Below are 19,248 nucleotides of genomic sequence, written 5' to 3'. Positions count from 1 at the left end.
AAAAGAGAAACAAGGAAAACCAAAAGGAGAAAGAAAAATCCTCATTTTCCTCATAAACCGGCCCCGAGACCACCCCTTCTTCCTCTCGCCACCTGGAAACCCAAGAACAAGGAAAGAGAGAAATGGCAAACAATCTTATAAAGAAAGAGCAGCTAATAAAGAAAACCTAAAAGAGAAACAGGAAAACCAAAAGGAGAAAAACAAGATTCTCCTTCTCCCCATGAAACCGTGAGACCCTTCTTCAGTTCTTATAAAAAAATGAAATTGACAAATTACATGGTGCATGATCTGGATTTCCTTTTACATTGTCCTTATCCGCTGAGGGAACTCCCAAATAAAATCGCCCAAGAACAATTGCCCACATCACGCCCAAGAATAAGGAAAGAGGAAAATGGGAAATAATCTTTATAAAGAAACCACAACAAATAAGGAAAACCAAAAAGAGAAAATTCAAAAAGGAGAAAAAAAAATATCCTCCTTTTCCCCTTTAAAACTGCGAGACAAATCCTTCTTCCTCTCACTACCTCGAAACCCAAGCACAAGACCCAAGCACAAGGAAAGAGAAAAAAATGGCAAAGAAAGAGATGGGAGTTGTGAAGGGACTCTTCCTTTTTGTGCCGCTGCTCTCTTCGGTGTTCACGTGTGTGCTATGCGCACGGGAATTGAACTTTGGACTCGACCCCTTTTACCAGCTGGACAGCGTGCCTTCGGTCGTGAAGGATTTTGATCTGAAGAGATACTCGGGACGCTGGTACGAGATTGCCGCCTTCCCGTCATTCTTTGAGGCCAAGAATGCCGTGGACACGAGGGCCACATACACTCTGAAGGAGGATGGGACCTTGGATGTGTTGAATGAGGGCTGGGTCAATGGCAAGAGGGAGTACATTAAGGGCACTGCCTACAAGGCTGACCCGAGCAGCAACGAGGCCAAGCTCAAAGTGAAATTCTCTGTGCCTCCGTCCTTCCCCATCTTCCCCGTGACTGGGGACTACTGGGTCTTGTACATTGATGCTGATTATCAGTATGCTGTCATTGGTCAGCCCAGCAGAAAGTATCTCTGGGTATGCAACTTTCTTGTCAAGTTTCCTTCGCTTTTTTCTTGTTTTTTTGCCTGTCGGAGATAATTAAATTAGACCTATCAAACGGATTAAGAAATGAGTTTATGACCCATTTTGACATATCTAATTATAATGCATAGGTTCTTGTTTTGAGAGTGATGGTTCCTTGGGCAGTTTGTCTGAATTGTGATTTGGGTTCTAATTGTTTTTTCTTTTGATTCTTTCACTTTTTTATTGGCTAATCGGTGGGATTTTTGTTTTTGCAGATTATAAGCAGAAAGAGTCATATAGATGATAAAATCTATAATCAGCTAGTTCAGAAGGCTGTTGATGAAGGGTATGATGTGAGCAAGCTCCACAAGACTCCACAGAGTGACGCACCTCCGCCGCTATAAGAAGGATCCAAGGAGGACGGCAAAGGCGTTTGGTGGATCAAGTCCGTCCTAGGGAAATTTGGGAACTTAATTTTACAGCGGCTTGATGAAGATGATGTTGAAATTATCTGCTGTCAATAAATAATAAAGAGAAGAAATATTTGGATATGAAAGAAGTTATTAATGAAATGAAGAGAACCGATTGTCACACCTTAACTCCAACAAGAATCAGAGAATCACACTGTCATCCTTCCACCCCGAGATACATAGTCTCAAACACAAATCAATATCGACTTAGAAATCTCATATCCAAACCGAAGAACTTGGAAACTATTTAAGATGAATGGTACGAGCAACCACACAGCAATCACTGCCCAGCGAGTAGTACATAACTCTTTTAAGTAAATGGAGCATCTAATATGTGCATTTATAAAACAATATCAGAACACACTTGTTTCAAATCTAGTAAATGATACACTTACAAGATCAAATGAGTCATATCACTTTAATATAATCATATACATATAAGAAATATTCATTCAATCAACAAATATAGGAACAAATATCAATTGTCCAGTTTATTTATTAATTTCATGCTCAATATCCAATCATGGTCCTAACAAAACGCAAGGTAACAAGGCGGCCAAGATCCTCCCGACAATATCCTCTCATATTATTAGCCGGTAGCTCAGCCAAAAAGATTATCTTTAAACCAGTATGCATATCAAGAAACCACTAGCTAGTCACATCGATAATGATCATGAAACCATAATCGTCCAATAATCGACAAATCAAATCCAAAATCCATTTTATGCATCAAAGTACATTTTACAAACCATTTCAAAATTGATTTCCTAAATCAGGTTCAAACTCAAACATATATTACGTTTCGTAACACGTTTCCCAAAAAGTTTCTCATATCATTCACAAATGACCAAATAGTAGTAAATGCCCAATCCAGATTTTATGCAACAAACATATATTTAATAACTCATGATATATCGAATCTCTATCACTCTCAAGACACGAGTTTACAAATTTAAAGAAGAAATAAGCACCACTTGAAAAAGTTTAAAGCAAACCATGAAAGTTATCCTATCAATTTAGCGAAAAACAATATCAAAATCAAGTAAAATGGTTACCCAACTACGAATTGACTAAATTAAGCTTATTCGCCAATAAAATGACTTATATGTGCTAACAAAATGCTCGTGCAAAGCAAATATTCAAAACTGTCTGTAGTGCAGAGTTTGCGCGCAAAACTATAAAAATTTATTTCAATTAAACTGTAATTCGGAATAAATTTCCCTCTAACCCATATGACTTCACAATACCCTAAATTATCATTTTCATATAAATTCACAATTTAACAACTTGTAAATTGAACCTCGCAATTCAAATTTACATAACTTCAAATTTGTAGTTTAACTCCGAAATTTCCTCCAATTAGATGAGCAAATGGCTTAAATCCTTATCGGGCGTTGCGAAACGTAGTTGATCAAACTCGTCAAGGAGTTCAAAATGCATGTTCACTTTCTATTCTCAGCTTTTCCTTTCTTATTCCCCTTCTCTTTGTTATTCATACGGTCTCCCTCTCTCCTTTCAATCTTCTTAGTTCTTGCTTCTTCTTTTTTTTGTTCCATTTCTATGTTTTTATCTTCAGGCGGTGAAGCCTTAAGGCCAAAAATCAAGGGTTTTTGGGATGGGCTTTGGGCCCATTATTACATTGATGGTTGATTATGAAAAGCAGTGATGATTTTGATAAGGTAGATGTTATTGAAATGAAAAGAAAAAATATGGATTGATCATGAAAATTTTATCTACCTCTGATTTCATTAATGGAATAATTTATGCTAATTGAAGGTTCAAATCTTAATAGATGCCTTCTTGTATGTATAAAATTATGTAAATAAGTATAGATAACTAAGTGGGGAATTATGAAAATAGTTTGTTATATATAAGTAATTTAGAAAAGAGATTGAATTAAACATGAAAAGAAGTGATTATTGATACAAAGAGAAGTGATGGTTGATCATGAAAAGTAGTTATAGTTTCTATAAGGTATCAATTCTCGTTTCTATAAGGTATCAATTCTCAAAAAATGTGTTGTTTGGCTGTCTATAAAAATGACCAAATCACACATGGTTAATAATGGCTTTCTCATGCAACAACTTTCCCTTCTTCGTAACTCTCTCTTCTTCAAAACATTCTCTCTTCTTCTCTTTTCTCGCACAAATTTGACAATACATTGAAGGTGAAGTTCCAATTGCCAGAAGCGGGTACTTCAGTCTGAACCAGGCTGCTAGCACTGAAGAAGTAGTAGTATATCCTTGTATGAAAATAAATATGTCTGCCTTTTCTGTGCGGGGTGGCCAGCACCACGGTCTCATGAAATGCGGACAACCTTAAACTTCACAAAGTGCAGTGATAGCTCATTGTATAAGGAGGACCTTCACATTCATTTATTGCGAAAGAAGGGGTTCATTTATTGCTAATTCTTGGAATGCAATGACAATTTTTGGCACATTCAATTAATGATGCACCATACATGCTGTTTCGAAAGACATCAAGAAACAAGCACCCATTTTCAGAAGTACAAAACATCAAGGAAAATGTTTTTTTTTTTTTGGTCAAGTCAAGGAAAATGTTGAAATGTTGTGAGACTGCTCATATATATCTCAAGTCATCGATCTCTTCTTTTTCTCAAAACCATTCGTCGACGAAGTAAGATAAATCAATGCACGCGACCTGTAGTCTAAGATGATGCAATCCTTTCAAGGGCTTGGATTGCCATCGCCATTGCATGAGCATTCCCACTCTTATCCATTCTTTTCCAACGTCAATCACGAGTGCAATTCGTCTATTCACAACGGAGCACCCGGTTTTCCTGCAAACCTCGTCCTGGACCATTCCCTGTTTCCTTAGCCTCGAAGATGACTTCGGACTCATCTTCCATGAAGTTGACACATGGGACGTGACCCGTTTCTTCGCTCACAAGTTCCCTAGTTCGTCAAATTCAAACCGGAATTTGCTGCTCCAATGAAACTTAATGAGACGTTTGTCCATCCGAAATCGACAGATATAATGGACAAAATCTATTATTCGTAAAGATATGAAGCTAAACCCAAAAATCAGTGATTTCTTCACCGATGAATTCCTAAAAAATTTATCATGCTAACAACGTATAAAATATTGACAGATTACATGGTGCATGATCTGGACTTCGCATTACACTATTCTTATCCTCCAAGAAAACTATGACAAAATTAACTCAAGAAAAGGAAAAAAACTCCCAAATAAAAACACCCTAGAACCTTATGGATCCGTCTGGCGTTTTCAACCTCTCGGGGTACCCCACGCGCTTAAGGTCCTGGGTCGTCCACGTCACAGACGAAAAATCTCCTTCCCCATTTCTTGATTTCATTCTTATAAAGAAACTGCAACAAAGAAGGAAAACCAGTGAGAGAAACGGGAAAACCAAGAAGAGAGAAAAAGATCCTACCTTTCTCCCATAAAAACTTGAGACGATCCCTTATTCCTCTCGCTACCTCGAAACACAAGAGCAAGGAAAGAGAAAAAAATGGCGAAAAAAGAGATGGAGGTGGTGAAGGGGCTCGATCTGCAGAGGTACATGGGTCGCTGGTACGAGATCGCCTCCTACCCGTCGAGGTTTCAGCCCAAGAACGGCGTGGACACGAGGGCCACGTACACCGTGCAGGAGGATGGGACCGTGCACGTGTTGAACGAGACCTGGACCGATGGCAAGAGGGGCTACATTGAGGGCACCGCCTACAAGGCCGACCCTGGCAGCGACGAGGCCAAACTCAAAGTGAAGTTCTATGTGCCTCCGTTCTTGCCCATCATCCCTGTGGTTGGCGACTACTGGGTCTTGTACCTTGATGCTGATTATCAGTATGCTCTCGTTGGTCAGCCCAGCAGGAAGTATCTCTGGGTATGCAACTTTCTTGTTAGGTTTCCTTCTTTTCATTCACCCCGATTGACGGTCAGAGACTATAGAATTAGTGAGTTTGTTTTGTGAGTGATGATGGTTCATGGGGCGGTTTGTGTTAATTGTGAGTTGGGTTCTAATTCTTTTTTCTTCTGTTTGCATTTTTGTTGGCTAATTGGTGGGTTTTTTGTTTTGCAGATACTGAGCAGACAGAGTCATATGGATGAAGAAATTTACAATCAGCTGGTTCGGAAGGCTGAAGAAGAAGGGTATGATGCCAGCAAGCTCCACAAGACTGCACAGAGTGACACTCCACCAGAAGAAGGACCCAAGGATACCAAAGGCGTTTGGTGGATCAAGTCCATTCTAGGAAGATAGGGGTACTTGATTTTATAGCAAGCTTGATGAAGATGATGATGCAGTGGGCTTCATGCGCTTCCGAGTAAATATTGAGTTTTAAAATAAGCAGCATATGATGTACCTTTGTTTTAAGTCAATCCGCAGCTGTAGTCATGAGCACCGTGTGTTCATTTTGTTTGATGTATATTTTGCTTCTGCTATGTGGGTATATTGTATCAGGGATGATAGGAGCTGTTCAATTATGAGATCCTTCTTGCATTCCTTTGTGTTTTGACTGAGTCTGGGTTACCGGGCAAGTTTTCCTGCCAGTGACTCTGTGATTTATTTTAGCTGAAAGAGAAAGATAATTGGAACTGTCCACCAGACCTTATCTTGTTATGTGGGTCATCTTTTCTGTAAGTGTGGATCATGCAAGTATCCTTGTGGGACTCGTGTATTCTGCAGAGAAATCATGAAATAGGAAATCACGAACAAGAGACCAAGATTTCATTGGGAATTAGCTGGAACAAAAAGCTCAGGTTCAGAAACATATCACATTACTAGAGGTGCAACACAAGAATTTCAGACAGTCAAAATCCAAACAATTTCAGCCAATGTAAACAATTCATAAATGATGATGTGGACATTCTAAGAGTCACTATTCTTTCATCCATCATGAACGAAGTATTTGTGTCATTACAAGATAACCATGACAAAATTACTTTAAAAAAAAGGAAAGACTCCCAAGCAGAAGCACCCTAGAACCTTCTGGATACATCTGGAACATTCAACCTCAGTACCCCCACACACGCAAGCTACTGAATCATCCTCGTCACACCCCCCAAAATTTCGTTCCTCAAGAAGGAAAGCGAAAAGTAGAATAAAAAAATCCTCCCTTTTCCCGGAAAACCTCACCCCCTCGAAACCCAAGAACAAGGAAAGAGAAAAATGGCAAAGAAATAGATGGAGGTTGTGAAGGGACTTGATCTGCAGAGATACATGGGGCGCTGGTACGTGATCGCCCTCGTTCCCCTCGAGGTTTCAGCCCAAGAACAGTGTGGACACGAGGACCATGTAGACTCTGAAGGAGGATGGACTGTGCGTGGGTCGAACCGAGTCTTGGACCGATGGCAAGAGGGGCTACATCTTAGGGCACCGCCTACAAGACCAACCCCTGCAGCGACGAGGCCAAACTCAGTGAAGTTCTATGTGCCTCCATTCTTGCTCATCATCCCTATGGTTGGGGATTACAGGGTTTTGTGCCTTGATGCTGATGATCAGTATGCTCGCGTCGGTCAGCCCAGTAGGAAGTATCTCTGGGTATGCAACTTTCTTGTCAGGTTTCCCTTTTCTTTAGGCCCAAATTGATGGTCATAGACTTTAGATATCATACGTTTTTGTTTTGTGAGTCAAGGGCGGTTGGGCGGTTTGTGCTAATTGTGAGTTGTGTTCTGATTCTTTTTTTTTTTATTCCTTCATTTTTGTTGGCGGTAGGATTTTTGTTTTGCAGATACTGAGCAGACAGTCATATGGATGATGAAACCTATAATCAGCCAGTTCAAAAAGCTGAAGAAGGGTATGATGTGAGCAACCTCCACAAGACTCCACAGAGCGACACTTCGCCAGAATAAGGACCCGAGGACACCAAAGGCATTTTGAGGGATCGAGTCCATTCTAGGAAAATATGAGAACTTCATTTCATGGCAGCTTCATGAAGATGATGAAGTAGGGGTTTACGGGATTTCGAGTAAATACGAGTTACGGAATAAACAGCAAATGATCCAACTCGGTTTATACATTTGCCATACTTTTCTTCCGCTATGTGGGCATATCGTGACAATGATGATAGACTGTCGGTGACTCGGAGCTTTTCAATGATGAGATCCTTCTTCGATTCCTTTCTGTTTGATTGAGACTGCCAGTGGATGTGTGATCGATTGAAGCAGACAGTAAAATATGCTCGAACAGTCCACAAAACCTTATCTTGTCATGTGGATCATTTTCGTAGTACCGTATCATGCAAAAATATCATTGTGGGGTCTGTTTACCGCGTGCATATTGCAGAGAAATCATGAAATTGGAATCACAAACAAGAGACCATGGTTTCATTGCGATGAAGATTTCTCTTGGAACTCCGGGTTCGGAAACATGCACGAGGTCCTCCATGAAGAAAAGAAACGTACTGCCGTTCATGACCTTCATATTGCATTTAACCGTTCTTACCGAAGGTCAGTTGGAAAGTGAAAAAAGCAGCCATTGACCACCAACCCAAGCAGAACTAAGAGATAAGATAGATTCTGCATGCAGCAGCACCAGGAAGAGACGGACTGAATAGAGTTGATAAGCAGCAATTTCTTGCTTTTGTAATGAAGATCTACCGATAGAGTGTGAAATAAGTCTAGCTATTTATCGTTCTCGCATTTTCGCAATCCAGTATTTTAGAAACAAGTTCTTTGAGGTGAACATAAGAACAATAGAGAACCTCTCCACTCTGGAACATAGATAATAAGACTGTACGTTCAATAACATTGCTGACATTACTTGAGAGTGCGACAGAATCTTAGAGAGTGAAAATCCACAGAGTTTCCACCATGTAAACAATTGATAAATGATATATGGACATTTTAAGAATCACTACTCTTTCATCCATCAGGAACAAGGTATTTTCGTCATTACAAGATAAACCTTACAGGATGGTACAACACTGGTTGGTTTTCTTCGCCTGCTTGTAAAACATCTGTTTCAACCACCAAAGATTCCAATATCAGCAACAAATCAAGTTCTGTCCAGAGAAGGGAATAGGAAGACACTACGCCAATGTCACCTCTTAAATGTAAATGCTAGTGTATAGTCAAGATACACACAATCAACTTCCTATTTAAATAAGTGCAACTTGCATGATGACTTGAGATACAACGAATAAAATTTGTAGATGATTCTATGCAAAAAGCTAAATCTTTATGCTGTGGATAAAATGAAGTACAAGACGAATAAATGATTGACCAGATCGTAAAGATAAAATCATCCCAAAGAAAAGAAGATAGAATAGCAATGCTATTGCCCGCCTCATCAACTTTTGTGTGGATGACATTTTCGGCCACAATCTAATAGTTCAGCCATGCAGGACAGTCACGGATTAAGATCCACAACAAGAACAAAGGATGTGTTGTGGTCATCTAGGCAATTTTATTCGGAGGGACCTAAGCATAATGTTGGGCGGTAACAATACTAACTAACAAGGCATGCCTCATGGGTACCTGTGATGCTGCACTCAGATCTGAACTCTTTTCAACAAGACTATCCAGCTTCTCACCACGGGCAAGCACGCTATCAATAGTTTTGTGCTGCGTCAAAGAAATAAAGTGAGAAGGGCGACAACCAATAGTCATCAAGTTGTTATTCTCAATTAATTTTGAAAAGTTCCCTAAGCAATTGCTAATGTCATGAACAAGGAGTAAATAACTACTCAGGATAGTATAGCCCTGAAAATAAAAGTGTGCACTGTTCAGTGAAGGTAACTTGAAAAATGAAGCTGGCCTCCAACCAACAACTAGACAAGTGAGCACATTACATATCTACAAGTAACTAAGACTCTTACTTCATCTGCCTTTAACAAAAGATCCAAAAATACCAGTGGGGCGGGCAATTCAAATTATCTCGGTAAAAATGTTTTTGGTAAAAAAAAGAAGGATCTTATGTGTTTCTTCTCTCAATTTATTATTGTTTTTGTTTTGGTTTGTTTTTTTTTTTTTTTTTTTTTTTGGGGGGGGGGGGGGCCAGTGGGGGTGGTGCGGAGGAAGGAACCATTCGACACTTACAAGTATAATTTTTGTTTCATCCAACTCCCTCTGAATTTTCAACAACTTATCAGCTTCTGCAGGATCCTGACGTAAAGAAAAGAAAGGAAACAGTACTGAGACCTCAGTCCATTAGATAACAATAATCTCAAATATAAAATCCAACAATATCATTCTCACCTGAAACTTGGTAAGAGCTTCATTTAGATAGGGCCATGGTTGAGCGCCATCAGCACTCACACTTCGCCAAGAATCACCAAAACTTTTCTGATACTCATCCAGCACCTGTCCCAAGGGAAGATAGATAAATAAATTACAAATTCTCATGCCATGTCATAGGGTCATCTCAACATAACAAGTGCACTTGAAATAAAGAATCATCATAAGTATAGGATGCTCATTTGCCAAATAGCATATAAGCACCTAAATTCATTTTAAAGAATATGCTCACTTGTGATTGCAACATCTTAATCAGCATGCCACTGAGAATGCCAAAAAATCACCCATTTAGAAATTCCACACAAATGTAAGGCCCCTTGTCTTCTATCAATTAGAAAAAATTACGACGATTTTCAGTTATCATATTTGTCCATAATATTTCATCTATTAGCCGTCACAAGGCACTTGTTCCACTCACACACTTTCTCCAATACTCCCCCTTTCTCAACCCATCACTCCATTTCCCTCTCTTGCACACGCATACGAGTGTGCCCTGATGCTAGATTCTATGAAGGAAGCAAGATAGCTAAGATCGAGAAGTAAAGCGCTCTCTGACCAAATCAATTTTCTAACTGTTGCAAACTTCATTTCATTTATCTATCATTTCAAATTAACCGAAGAAAAGGTAAAAAGCGCTAACTAGGAGTGCAACTTCCTAAAGGTTCATCACTCGAGGGGGCCTCCCTTAAAATTAAACTTCATTGCCAGTACAGCAGTCCAAAAGGATGCAGCCCAAACTACAATTCAGCTCAGACAACAATGACATATACAATGAAACAAATATCTTTGTCTACTATGTGGAATAGGCTACACAGACTCTCATGTCACTGCATCTTGTCAAGAAACATTCCCTCCTTGGGATCCATAGTCCCAAGATTCATCTTTGGGGCTTTCTCGCAATCCTCTCAAGCAATTCCCAAACCCTCGGCCCACTGACCTGCTCTTGTACAATAAATCATATCCCACTAGAACTGTCCAAAGCACCTCTACTGAGTTTCCCTAATCTATCCTTCCAGTGGAGTAAAGTAACTCGGGCTCTTTTCACCATACCTAACTCAATCTTTCTTGATCTCGGCTAAATTCATTATACAGTCATGCTGATACTCGCACATCAAATATTCCATCTACCAGAGATTACTTTAATTTAGAACGGTACCTTATTTGGCTCTTGAAATTCCCAAATAATTTACGGACATGACCCTAACGCAACTCCCTCTGCCCAGTTAAGTACCGTGCACGACAATTGACAAAATCATATACCCTTTACGCACCACATAACTTCATAAGTTTGACTCATCAACCGAACATCCAAAATCCATAGGTTATTGATGCAACATGCAACAAAGAACAGTCTTTTCACCTGGTTTAGAAGCGAAAATGCACTTCGGACCGGATAGTGATCGTCCATGAAACCCAAAGAGCAGAGTCCATTTCTATTGTACGAGTGCACTTTGTACTCTGCAAAACTCAATAAACCAACTTCTGATTACATAAATGAACAAACAACTTACCCGGAACAAGAACAATTCACGTCAACAGCAAAATTTTCCGGGCTTTAATGATATATCCGCGTGAAGACCGGAAAAAATTTACAACGCACACGACTGAGCTTGTGTTGAAACTATAATGATTCTTAATACTTCGATTCAAGCTCATCCACTCGTACACAACAAATCAAGACACGAAACCGGCCCAACAAGAACTTCGATCTCGACCGAAGATACACCCGCACGAAAAACCGACACCCATCAACCCAAATTTCCGACCTTCAACCAAACAATAAGAGGCAAAGAACAGAAAAAAAAGAACCCCAGATGTCTGAGTTCCGACCCCTTTCCTAAACGCAACTCCTACAAATCCCAAAACCGCATAAAGGGTGTGGGGGGAAAAGAAAGAAAGAACAGACCTTCATGTTGGACGGACTGCCGCTGACCGGGAGGGGTGCGCTTAGCGACGGTCCGACCCACGAAGACGATGAATTCCTTGACGCTGGAGCGCTGGAAGTAGCCGAAATGGCTGACGTCGCAGGCGTTGGCGAGGATGACCGGGTCGGACCCGTCCGGGTTGATCTTCAGCACCAGTAAAGCTGTGATCTTCATGGCCTCCCTCGCTCGCTGGATCGATGGGTGGGGCTCGGAATCTCAAAGGGTCAGCGAAATCGAAATCGAAACCCCTGGATTTTTGGTGATTTTGAGGATGATGGCGATTCTTGTGCTTGCTTTTTAGGATCCGAGGAGGTTGGGGTTGGGGAGGGGGGGCCAATGATCTGGTGTGGGAGGTTGCAGGACGTTTTTGTTTATGGTGGAGTTTGATTAGCTGGCGTTGAGTTGATAGGGAGCGGGGCATTTATGTATTTTTCCTTTTTTCTCTTTTCAACTTTTTTAGGAGGTGCAAAGCTACTGAGGAAAACATCATGTATTTTTCATGACAAAGATTTTATCTGAGTTTTTCACTCAAATTTCTCGAAATTGAGCTTCAAGAATGCAATTACGATGATCATGAGGCTGCTCGAGTAAAGGAAACATTCCATCAATAGCATACATTGTGCAAGTATGTATCTATCTATATTCCTTTACAGTAAGATTTTCCCACTTTTATATGCTATGAAGTGTAGTAGCTCATATTAAAAACGTATGAATTTCTAAAATATGCAACGTGTGTTTGCGTTGGGTGTCGAAATTGTTCCATCTCTTAGACTTACATATGAGTACGGCCTTTTCTTTTTCCATAAACAAGAAGGAGTATTTTCTTTTTAAAAAAAATTTCGTGCAATAATTTCGTTAGGCATAGTCAACCAGATTTCGTGAACTTTTAATTCAACAAGTGATTTGTAGATTAAAACCACTTTCTCAAATAGTGAATGGTTCATTTGATTTCGATAATGTAAAAAATACCTTCTCGTTCTTATAGGTAATTCTAGGAAAAGTAACGAGCGTGTCGATTTGAGGTACCAATGAAAAACAGCAACAAGACACCCAAAAGAAAATGGGCCAGTGTTAAGAAAGACCATTGTGCTATTCCTTTCCACCAAGAAAGTGGAAGTAGTGGGTGCTCCTCTTTCTTCTTTGGCATATTTTGGGGGCACAAGAAAGGGGAGATTGCTTGAAGAAAAGAGAGAGAAGGAAAATAAAATATGGCATTTTTATCATTTATGTTTTCGCTAGGAGACATTTTTATCATGTTGGTGATATGGTTTCTCTTGTGGGTATCTTGTGAAACAACATAAATTAATTAAGGCAAAGGCATTATGGACCACTTGAGATTATAGATTACATATATATGAGAAACAAAGAATTTTTCTTTTGTAGCCCACAATGGTTTTTGCCAGTTTGAGAGTTGAACCGATCCTATTTGCAGAAAAGTAAGAGATACATCAATTGACTCTCATGTTTGGAAAAGATGAGAAGAGTTAAGGCTTCATTTGTTTCAAGAAAAATTGATAATTTGAAAAATATTTTTAAAAATATTAGTGTTTATATCGTTTGAAATAATTAGTTGATGAAAACTTTTTTCATTATCGATAACAATTTATGTCTAAATATTTTCGTAAATAATAAAATATTTTTCTCTCATTAATGTTTGTAAGCGATACATGCGATTATTTTTAAAATAAATATTTTTCGAATCATTCATTTTTCGTGAAACAAACGCACCTTAAATTAATGATTTTAACATTCCTAACATGGGATATTGAGGTATTGTGGTAGGTTGCGCGCCCCTGATGACATCTATTTGAATAATTAGACGAAGATTATTGCAATGTATTTAGTATGTCTACCTGCAACAAGTAAATGTACTGCAATTTCCGTAAAAACGTATGGCTGAATAATATTATCATTTACAATTGATTATGGATTTTATCGGTGAGTGTCCTTATAACATCAGTTAAAGTGCAACTGATGTGCTTTTTTTGGCCAAATTGTGGTTAATGTACTTCGAAAATGTGGCTACGTTTTTTTAACATGTTGATTTTGTTAAAGTTGTGATTGTTGGGCATTTGGTTCATCATCAAAGTCTTGATATAGCCGAGAGAAATTTTCTGTCATACGAAATTTGTACGACACAAATTCACTCTAATTATACACCAGATAGGTGGATAGTTTTCATTTTCCTAAGATAGATACTTACCAGCATTATCAATTTAACGCGGTCCATATTTTATTTAATGTTCCATCCGATGTAAATCATATAAGTTAGACCTTGATTAGTGAAAAAGAGAAATTTTACTCCCTCATTATATTGGAAAAAGCATAGAAAGAAACTTTAACATGTTGCTGTTTCTTGGTTCCTGCATTAGCAACACAAGACGGTTGACCTCGACGAGACCTCGCGACAAGACATTCTTGATGTTTGAAAAACCGTTGAGCCGTTAAAGGGTTTGAGCTGTCGAAGCCAATGCTCCCGCTTAATATGTACACCAGTCAAAAGAACAGGAGAAGAAGAGAAGAAGAAGGTCCTTATGAAACTGGTGTTCCGTTAAGAGTAAATAAATCCTGACCAGCTATTAATGCGAGAATTGTGTTGGGGAGGTTATTGAGAAAAACCTCTTTTGGGAGTAAATTCTGGTCGCCCTCTCTCTCTCTCTCTCCCTCTCTCTCTTCTCTCTCTCTCTCTCTCTCTTCTCTTCCTTCCATTACATTCCCTTGAGAGTTTCTGTGATCTTCTTTTTCTTTTCTTGTTTCCTTCTGAAACTTGAGAGGGAATGTTGGCTTTGTCCATCTGAACGTTTTAACAATGAAGTGAGTTTCGTTTCTTATTTCGTTTTTTTGTGCTTCTGATTGGTGTTTTGCTGCTTCTGTTTCAATGGGGTCAATGTCATGCAACACTTGACCATGTTATTGAAGGGTTTGCACCGTCGAATTTGGCAATGTCTGATAGAAATGAGAACTCTCGGAAGGGAAAAAAAAAAACCATCACGATTCCCGCATTTTCGTTATTGAATTGCGGCAAATTAATCTCTGTATTTCTTGTTTCGGATTTGTTGTTAATTGCAGCGGTCATTTGGTGAAATATGTACGTTCTTTTGACATGTGACAGGTTTGGAGAGATGTTTAGGTGTTTGCTTTTCTTTTCCTTGCTCATTCATTCAAGCTTAGCCCAGAAGTTTTCAGAGGGTTCAGGGACTTCAGATACTCCATCAAAGAAATGGCTGACCCTTAATGGTATTCTGACTCTCTCTTTATTTGAAGGATAGAAACAATTACCTTTAGAATAATAGAGATTTTGTAGTTTAGGTGGGTAAGATCCGGAGATTTGAGAAAGACAAAATGAGACTTATTAGTTCACTTTAGTTCCAAAAATTGCTTGCATCATAGACTGCTTCCTGTGTGGATGACCTTGAAATTCTGAGCGTGGTAACAGCAAGTATGTGTGCCTTATCCACAGGCAACGAGCCCCTTGTTATAGCTCGTGGCGGGTTCTCTGGGATCTTTCCCGATTCGAGCGAGTTCGCCGTGGACATGGCAATGACCTCAAGCATGGGCGATGTGGTCTTGTACTGCGATCTGCAGCTCACAAAGGATGGTCTAGGCATATGCCAACCGGACGTCAGGCTCGACAATACCACCAACATAGCAATGGTGTTCCCGAAAGGAGAGAAGACGTACAATGTGAATGGACAAGATTTGAAGGGCTGGTTCGCTGTGGATTACACCTCCGACGAGCTATTCAACAACGTCTCATGTAGGTCTAAGTCTTCATGTAGTATTGATGTGACATTTAAGAACAAGAGTTACCAACAGAGGACAATGAATTGAAGAGAGATAAGAAGACAACATGAATATCACTACAAAATAGGATTATTAGCCCACCTGTTTTACCTTAACTTTTCAATGTGCCCGCTTAACACTATCAGTGAAAGCAGAGGCAACTTGAATTCAGAAATATATGTTGGCACTCCGCTCATGTAGATTCAAAATCTTTCTCTGGTTTTTCCATTGTCCTAATCAACCATTCAGGTTCTCATAGAAGTCACCCGTCAAATGGAACAATGTGAATGGGCTAGAGCACGTGGTTTTTTGGCATATCATTCAGTCAATATATTCACAGATTGTCAGACCAAATAAATGAATTCACAATATTGTGAACTCAATCCAACAAAGATAGAAGCTATACCATATGCATTGAAAATATTGCATTACAGAGTTCAAAGGGGGCAAAAAGGATAGCAAAAAGGCTGTTCGAGATATCATTTGTGCTTCAAGAAAACTGATCTCTATTTTTCCATTGTATTGTTCTTCTTTCCTTCCCTGCAGTGGTTCAGAATGTTCTGTCCAGGCCGAGTTTGTTTGATGGCGCACTGTCGATTCAATTTGTCGACGATATAGTTGGACGCAAAACTGTTAACCTACTTTGGCTAAATGTTCAGGTCTCTCTCTCTCTCTCTCTCTCTCTCTCTCTCTCTCTCTCTCTCTCTGAGGTAGCTTCTTCTTTTCACAACTTGTTGATGGACGGGGAAATATATCCATTCCTTGCGACAGTATGATGGATTCTACACCGAACACAAACACAGTCCAGCATCCTATATGCAGAAAGTTGTGAGGTACTATCCTCTTGATTACCTATCATCTCCAGAGATTGGTTTCTTGAAGGCTATGCAAGGAAAAGTCAATAAAGCAAGGACAAAGCTCATATTCCGATTTCTGGCCGCGGATGCAGTTGAACCATCCACCAATCAAACATATAGTTCTATACTAAAAGACCTTGAGTCGATCAAGTCATTCGCATCTGGAATACTTGTTCCCAAGGAGTATATATTCCCAGTTGGCACAAACAATTATCTGGAAGCTCCCACCAGTCTTGTGGCGGATGCTCATAAACAGGGCCTTGAAGTATATGCTTCTGGTTTTGCAAATGACTATCCAGCAAGTTTCAACTATAGCTATGACCCAACATCGGAATACCTGCAGTTCATCGATAACTCTGAGTTTTCTGTTGACGGGGTGCTTACAGATTTCCCTCCAACAGCTTCAGAAAGCATGGGTAACAGAAAAATAACTGTCAAATTTGTATTTTTACTTGCCATAAAACTGTAGGTTTCATAAATGCATTAACTCTGCGAGCAATAAACCTGGTAGAAATGTCCTCTGAAACTCAAAGTTGCGGTTTTCTTGCAGTATGTTTTACCCAGAACAACAACAGTAGCAAGCCCATCAAAGGTAACATGTTAATCTGAATCATTCTGACATATGGTTATTCAATCAACTTCTATTTACCAAAGTGTCCCTGTGCAGGGAAAGCTTTAATCATATCTCACAATGGAGCAAGTGGAAATTATCCGGGGTGCACTGATCTAGCATACCAGCAAGCAATAGATGATGGTGCTGACATCATCGACTGCTCAGTGCAAATGTCGAAAGATGGAGTAGCCTTCTGCTTGGATTCTGCAGACCTGTCAGGAGATACCACTGCAATGCCCACTTTCATGTCTCGATCGACCGTTATCCCCGAGATCCAACAGGACAGCGGAATCTTTTCCTTTGATCTTACATGGAGCGAAATCCAGAGTTTGAAGCGTAATGTTGCCCCGTGATCTTATCCATGTAAATTGATATTGCCCACGGGTTTAATGTCTGATGAAATTGCTCACCAAAAAGCTTCCTTGTTTCAGCTCAACTTGTCAGCCCTTTTGGTAGTGATCCTGGCTTCCAGAGAGATCCAGCAAATAAGAACAAAGGCAAATTTGTCACTCTTTCAGAATTTCTGGAGCTTGCAAAGTCAAAGGCAGTATCGGGTGTTCTGATAAACATAGAGGTAAAACATGCTTTAGTTTCTTCCTTATTTTGATTCGGAGCCCTTTTCACAAGCGTGAACAAGTTTTCTCATTCCTTATCAGAATGCTGCTTACCTAGCATCAAAGAAGGGTCTTGGCATAGTAGACACTGTTTCCAAAGCCTTAAGCAACACCACATTCGACAAACAATCCACACAACAAGTCTTGATCCAATCCGATGACAGCTCCGTATTATCACAGTTCAAGAATGTCTCAACCTACAAAAGAGTGTTGACAATTGAAGAGAAAATAAGCGATGCACCAAAGCAGCCAGTAGAACAGCTTAAAAAGTACGCTGACGCAGTCACCATCACGAGGCCCTCCATCATGCCAGTTTCAAACAGCTTCCTTTTGGGCAATACAAGTGTTCTTGACGAAATGCATGCCGCAAATATCTCGGTATATGTCTCTGTTTTGAGGAACGAGTACATTTCACTCGCATTCGATTATTTTGCGGATCCTATTCTGGAGTTGGCTACTTATGTAGCAGGATTTGGAGTTGATGGAGTCATCACTGAATACCCGGCAACAGCCAACAAATACATGAGTAAGCACTGCACGAGTTAAATTCCTTTATAGGTCCAGTCAAGCACACCACATATTAAAAGTGTACGTGTCCACGCACAAGCACAGAGCGCACACTTACACACAAAAAAAGGGTGATTTAACATTAAGAAATTATTTTGGGTCTTTGACAGTTAGACCGGCCCGATTGTACTCCATACTTGAAACAATATATAGTCCCTAAACCACAGGCAAGAGGAAAACAAGAATGAACCACTCACTGTTCCATTTGTCATTGCAGGAAGTCCATGTTTTGATTTGAATGCCAAGCAAGCCATCTTACCAGTTCAGCCTGGTTCTCTTATTAGCATTATCCAAGGAGCCGAGCCACCAGCAGAAGCTCCTGCTCCAACCCTCGAAGTCTCAGACATCGTCGACCCACCTCTACCTCCTGTAGCCGCCAATCTAACCACGAACTCACCACCTGCACCTGCACCTGATGCCAAGCACTCCAGTGCACTAAAAGAAGTTGCTAATTTGGGTCTATCTCTAGCGGCTATTGGAGCACTCGGTTTACTCTTTTAGGGACATTGACACGAGGAGCTGTCCAATGGATCTGCAGGTCATCTTTCCTCTCTCATGTTTCACTTAGCTTACTCTCTTTCTCTTGATTCATTTCAGTTTGTAATATAGTAAAGAAATCTGCCATTGACTATTATCAGAAGTGAGTTATGCTAAGTGGTGTGTGATGACCATTTTGGATCCACAAGTCCTCAATGACAATCTAATTGGTGGCGATTTTGACCCCATCCAAAAAAGATTTGGCAAGTCTTTTGGCTGTGATGATTCCGAGTTCAAGATAAATATTGACTATTAAAGAGAAACGTCAATAGAATCCTCAACAGTTATTCCACTTATTTTCCAGCATTAAAAACTTTAGATTGTTAAAACAAGTATTCGTTTAAGCAAAGACATCCGAGCAGCTTCCTCTTTAAAACCAAGCAAACAATCGACGAGCAACAGAGGGGGAAAATTGTCAGCAAACAGAACAAATGAAAATCCCTGCCTTTCACAGACAGAAATGCTAAAGAAAAAAGAAGGCAAGATCATGAAATGTGACAAACTGACAATGCAAACGAATTAAGCATGAAAAGAGCAAGATGAACACTGCTTGAAATTGAAACGGAAGAATCTTTAAAAATCCAAAAACCCCAAAAACATAGTCACCCACCAGCTC

General features: G+C 39.8%; 4 protein-coding genes and 1 pseudogene across 4 annotated transcripts; 4 read left to right on the top strand and 1 right to left on the bottom strand.

Moving 5' to 3' along the window:
* Positions 1 to 561: 561 nt before the first annotated feature.
* On the top strand, positions 562 to 1,590 carry LOC130134637 (temperature-induced lipocalin-1-like). The gene is made up of 2 exons (XM_056321043.1): positions 562 to 1,061; positions 1,325 to 1,590. The coding sequence occupies exons 1-2, from the start codon at positions 570 to 572 to the stop codon at positions 1,451 to 1,453; spliced, it is 621 nt and encodes a 206-aa protein (XP_056177018.1). The 5' UTR covers positions 562 to 569; the 3' UTR covers positions 1,454 to 1,590.
* A 3,262-nt stretch (positions 1,591 to 4,852) lies between these two features.
* On the top strand, positions 4,853 to 6,119 carry LOC115677456 (temperature-induced lipocalin-1-like). The gene is made up of 2 exons (XM_030600634.2): positions 4,853 to 5,384; positions 5,580 to 6,119. Exons 1-2 carry the CDS (start codon positions 5,013 to 5,015, stop codon positions 5,757 to 5,759), a joined length of 552 nt encoding a protein of 183 aa, XP_030456494.2. The 5' UTR covers positions 4,853 to 5,012; the 3' UTR covers positions 5,760 to 6,119.
* Positions 6,120 to 6,256: 137 nt separating this feature from the next.
* LOC115677459 (temperature-induced lipocalin-1-like) lies at positions 6,257 to 7,506 on the top strand (annotated as a pseudogene).
* A 713-nt stretch (positions 7,507 to 8,219) lies between these two features.
* Positions 8,220 to 12,007, bottom strand: LOC115677458 (VAMP-like protein YKT61). Its single transcript, XM_030600635.2, has 6 exons — positions 11,643 to 12,007; positions 11,097 to 11,194; positions 9,698 to 9,802; positions 9,539 to 9,604; positions 8,978 to 9,064; positions 8,220 to 8,457 (listed from the first exon to the last, which is right to left on the bottom strand). Exons 1-6 carry the CDS (start codon positions 11,833 to 11,835, stop codon positions 8,407 to 8,409), a joined length of 600 nt encoding a protein of 199 aa, XP_030456495.1. The 5' UTR covers positions 11,836 to 12,007; the 3' UTR covers positions 8,220 to 8,406.
* Positions 12,008 to 14,359: 2,352 nt separating this feature from the next.
* Positions 14,360 to 18,839, top strand: LOC115677270 (glycerophosphodiester phosphodiesterase GDPDL6). The gene is given in 9 exon segments (XM_056320827.1): positions 14,360 to 14,475; positions 14,774 to 14,898; positions 15,122 to 15,418; positions 15,991 to 16,103; positions 16,216 to 16,717; positions 16,852 to 17,250; positions 17,346 to 17,488; positions 17,571 to 18,054; positions 18,313 to 18,839. Coding segments are annotated over 9 exon segments (2,352 nt in total). The 5' UTR covers positions 14,360 to 14,470; the 3' UTR covers positions 18,597 to 18,839.
* The last annotated feature ends 409 nt before the right edge of the window (positions 18,840 to 19,248 follow it).

Source organism: Syzygium oleosum, unplaced genomic scaffold, assembly GCF_021117445.2.
Source record: "Syzygium oleosum isolate NSW1041296 unplaced genomic scaffold, Sole_v2.1 Sole_v2.21, whole genome shotgun sequence".
Taxonomy (NCBI): Eukaryota; Viridiplantae; Streptophyta; class Magnoliopsida; order Myrtales; family Myrtaceae; genus Syzygium; species Syzygium oleosum.
The sequence above is the reverse complement of the archived record's forward strand: the minus strand, read 5'-3'. Positions and strand labels throughout refer to the sequence as shown.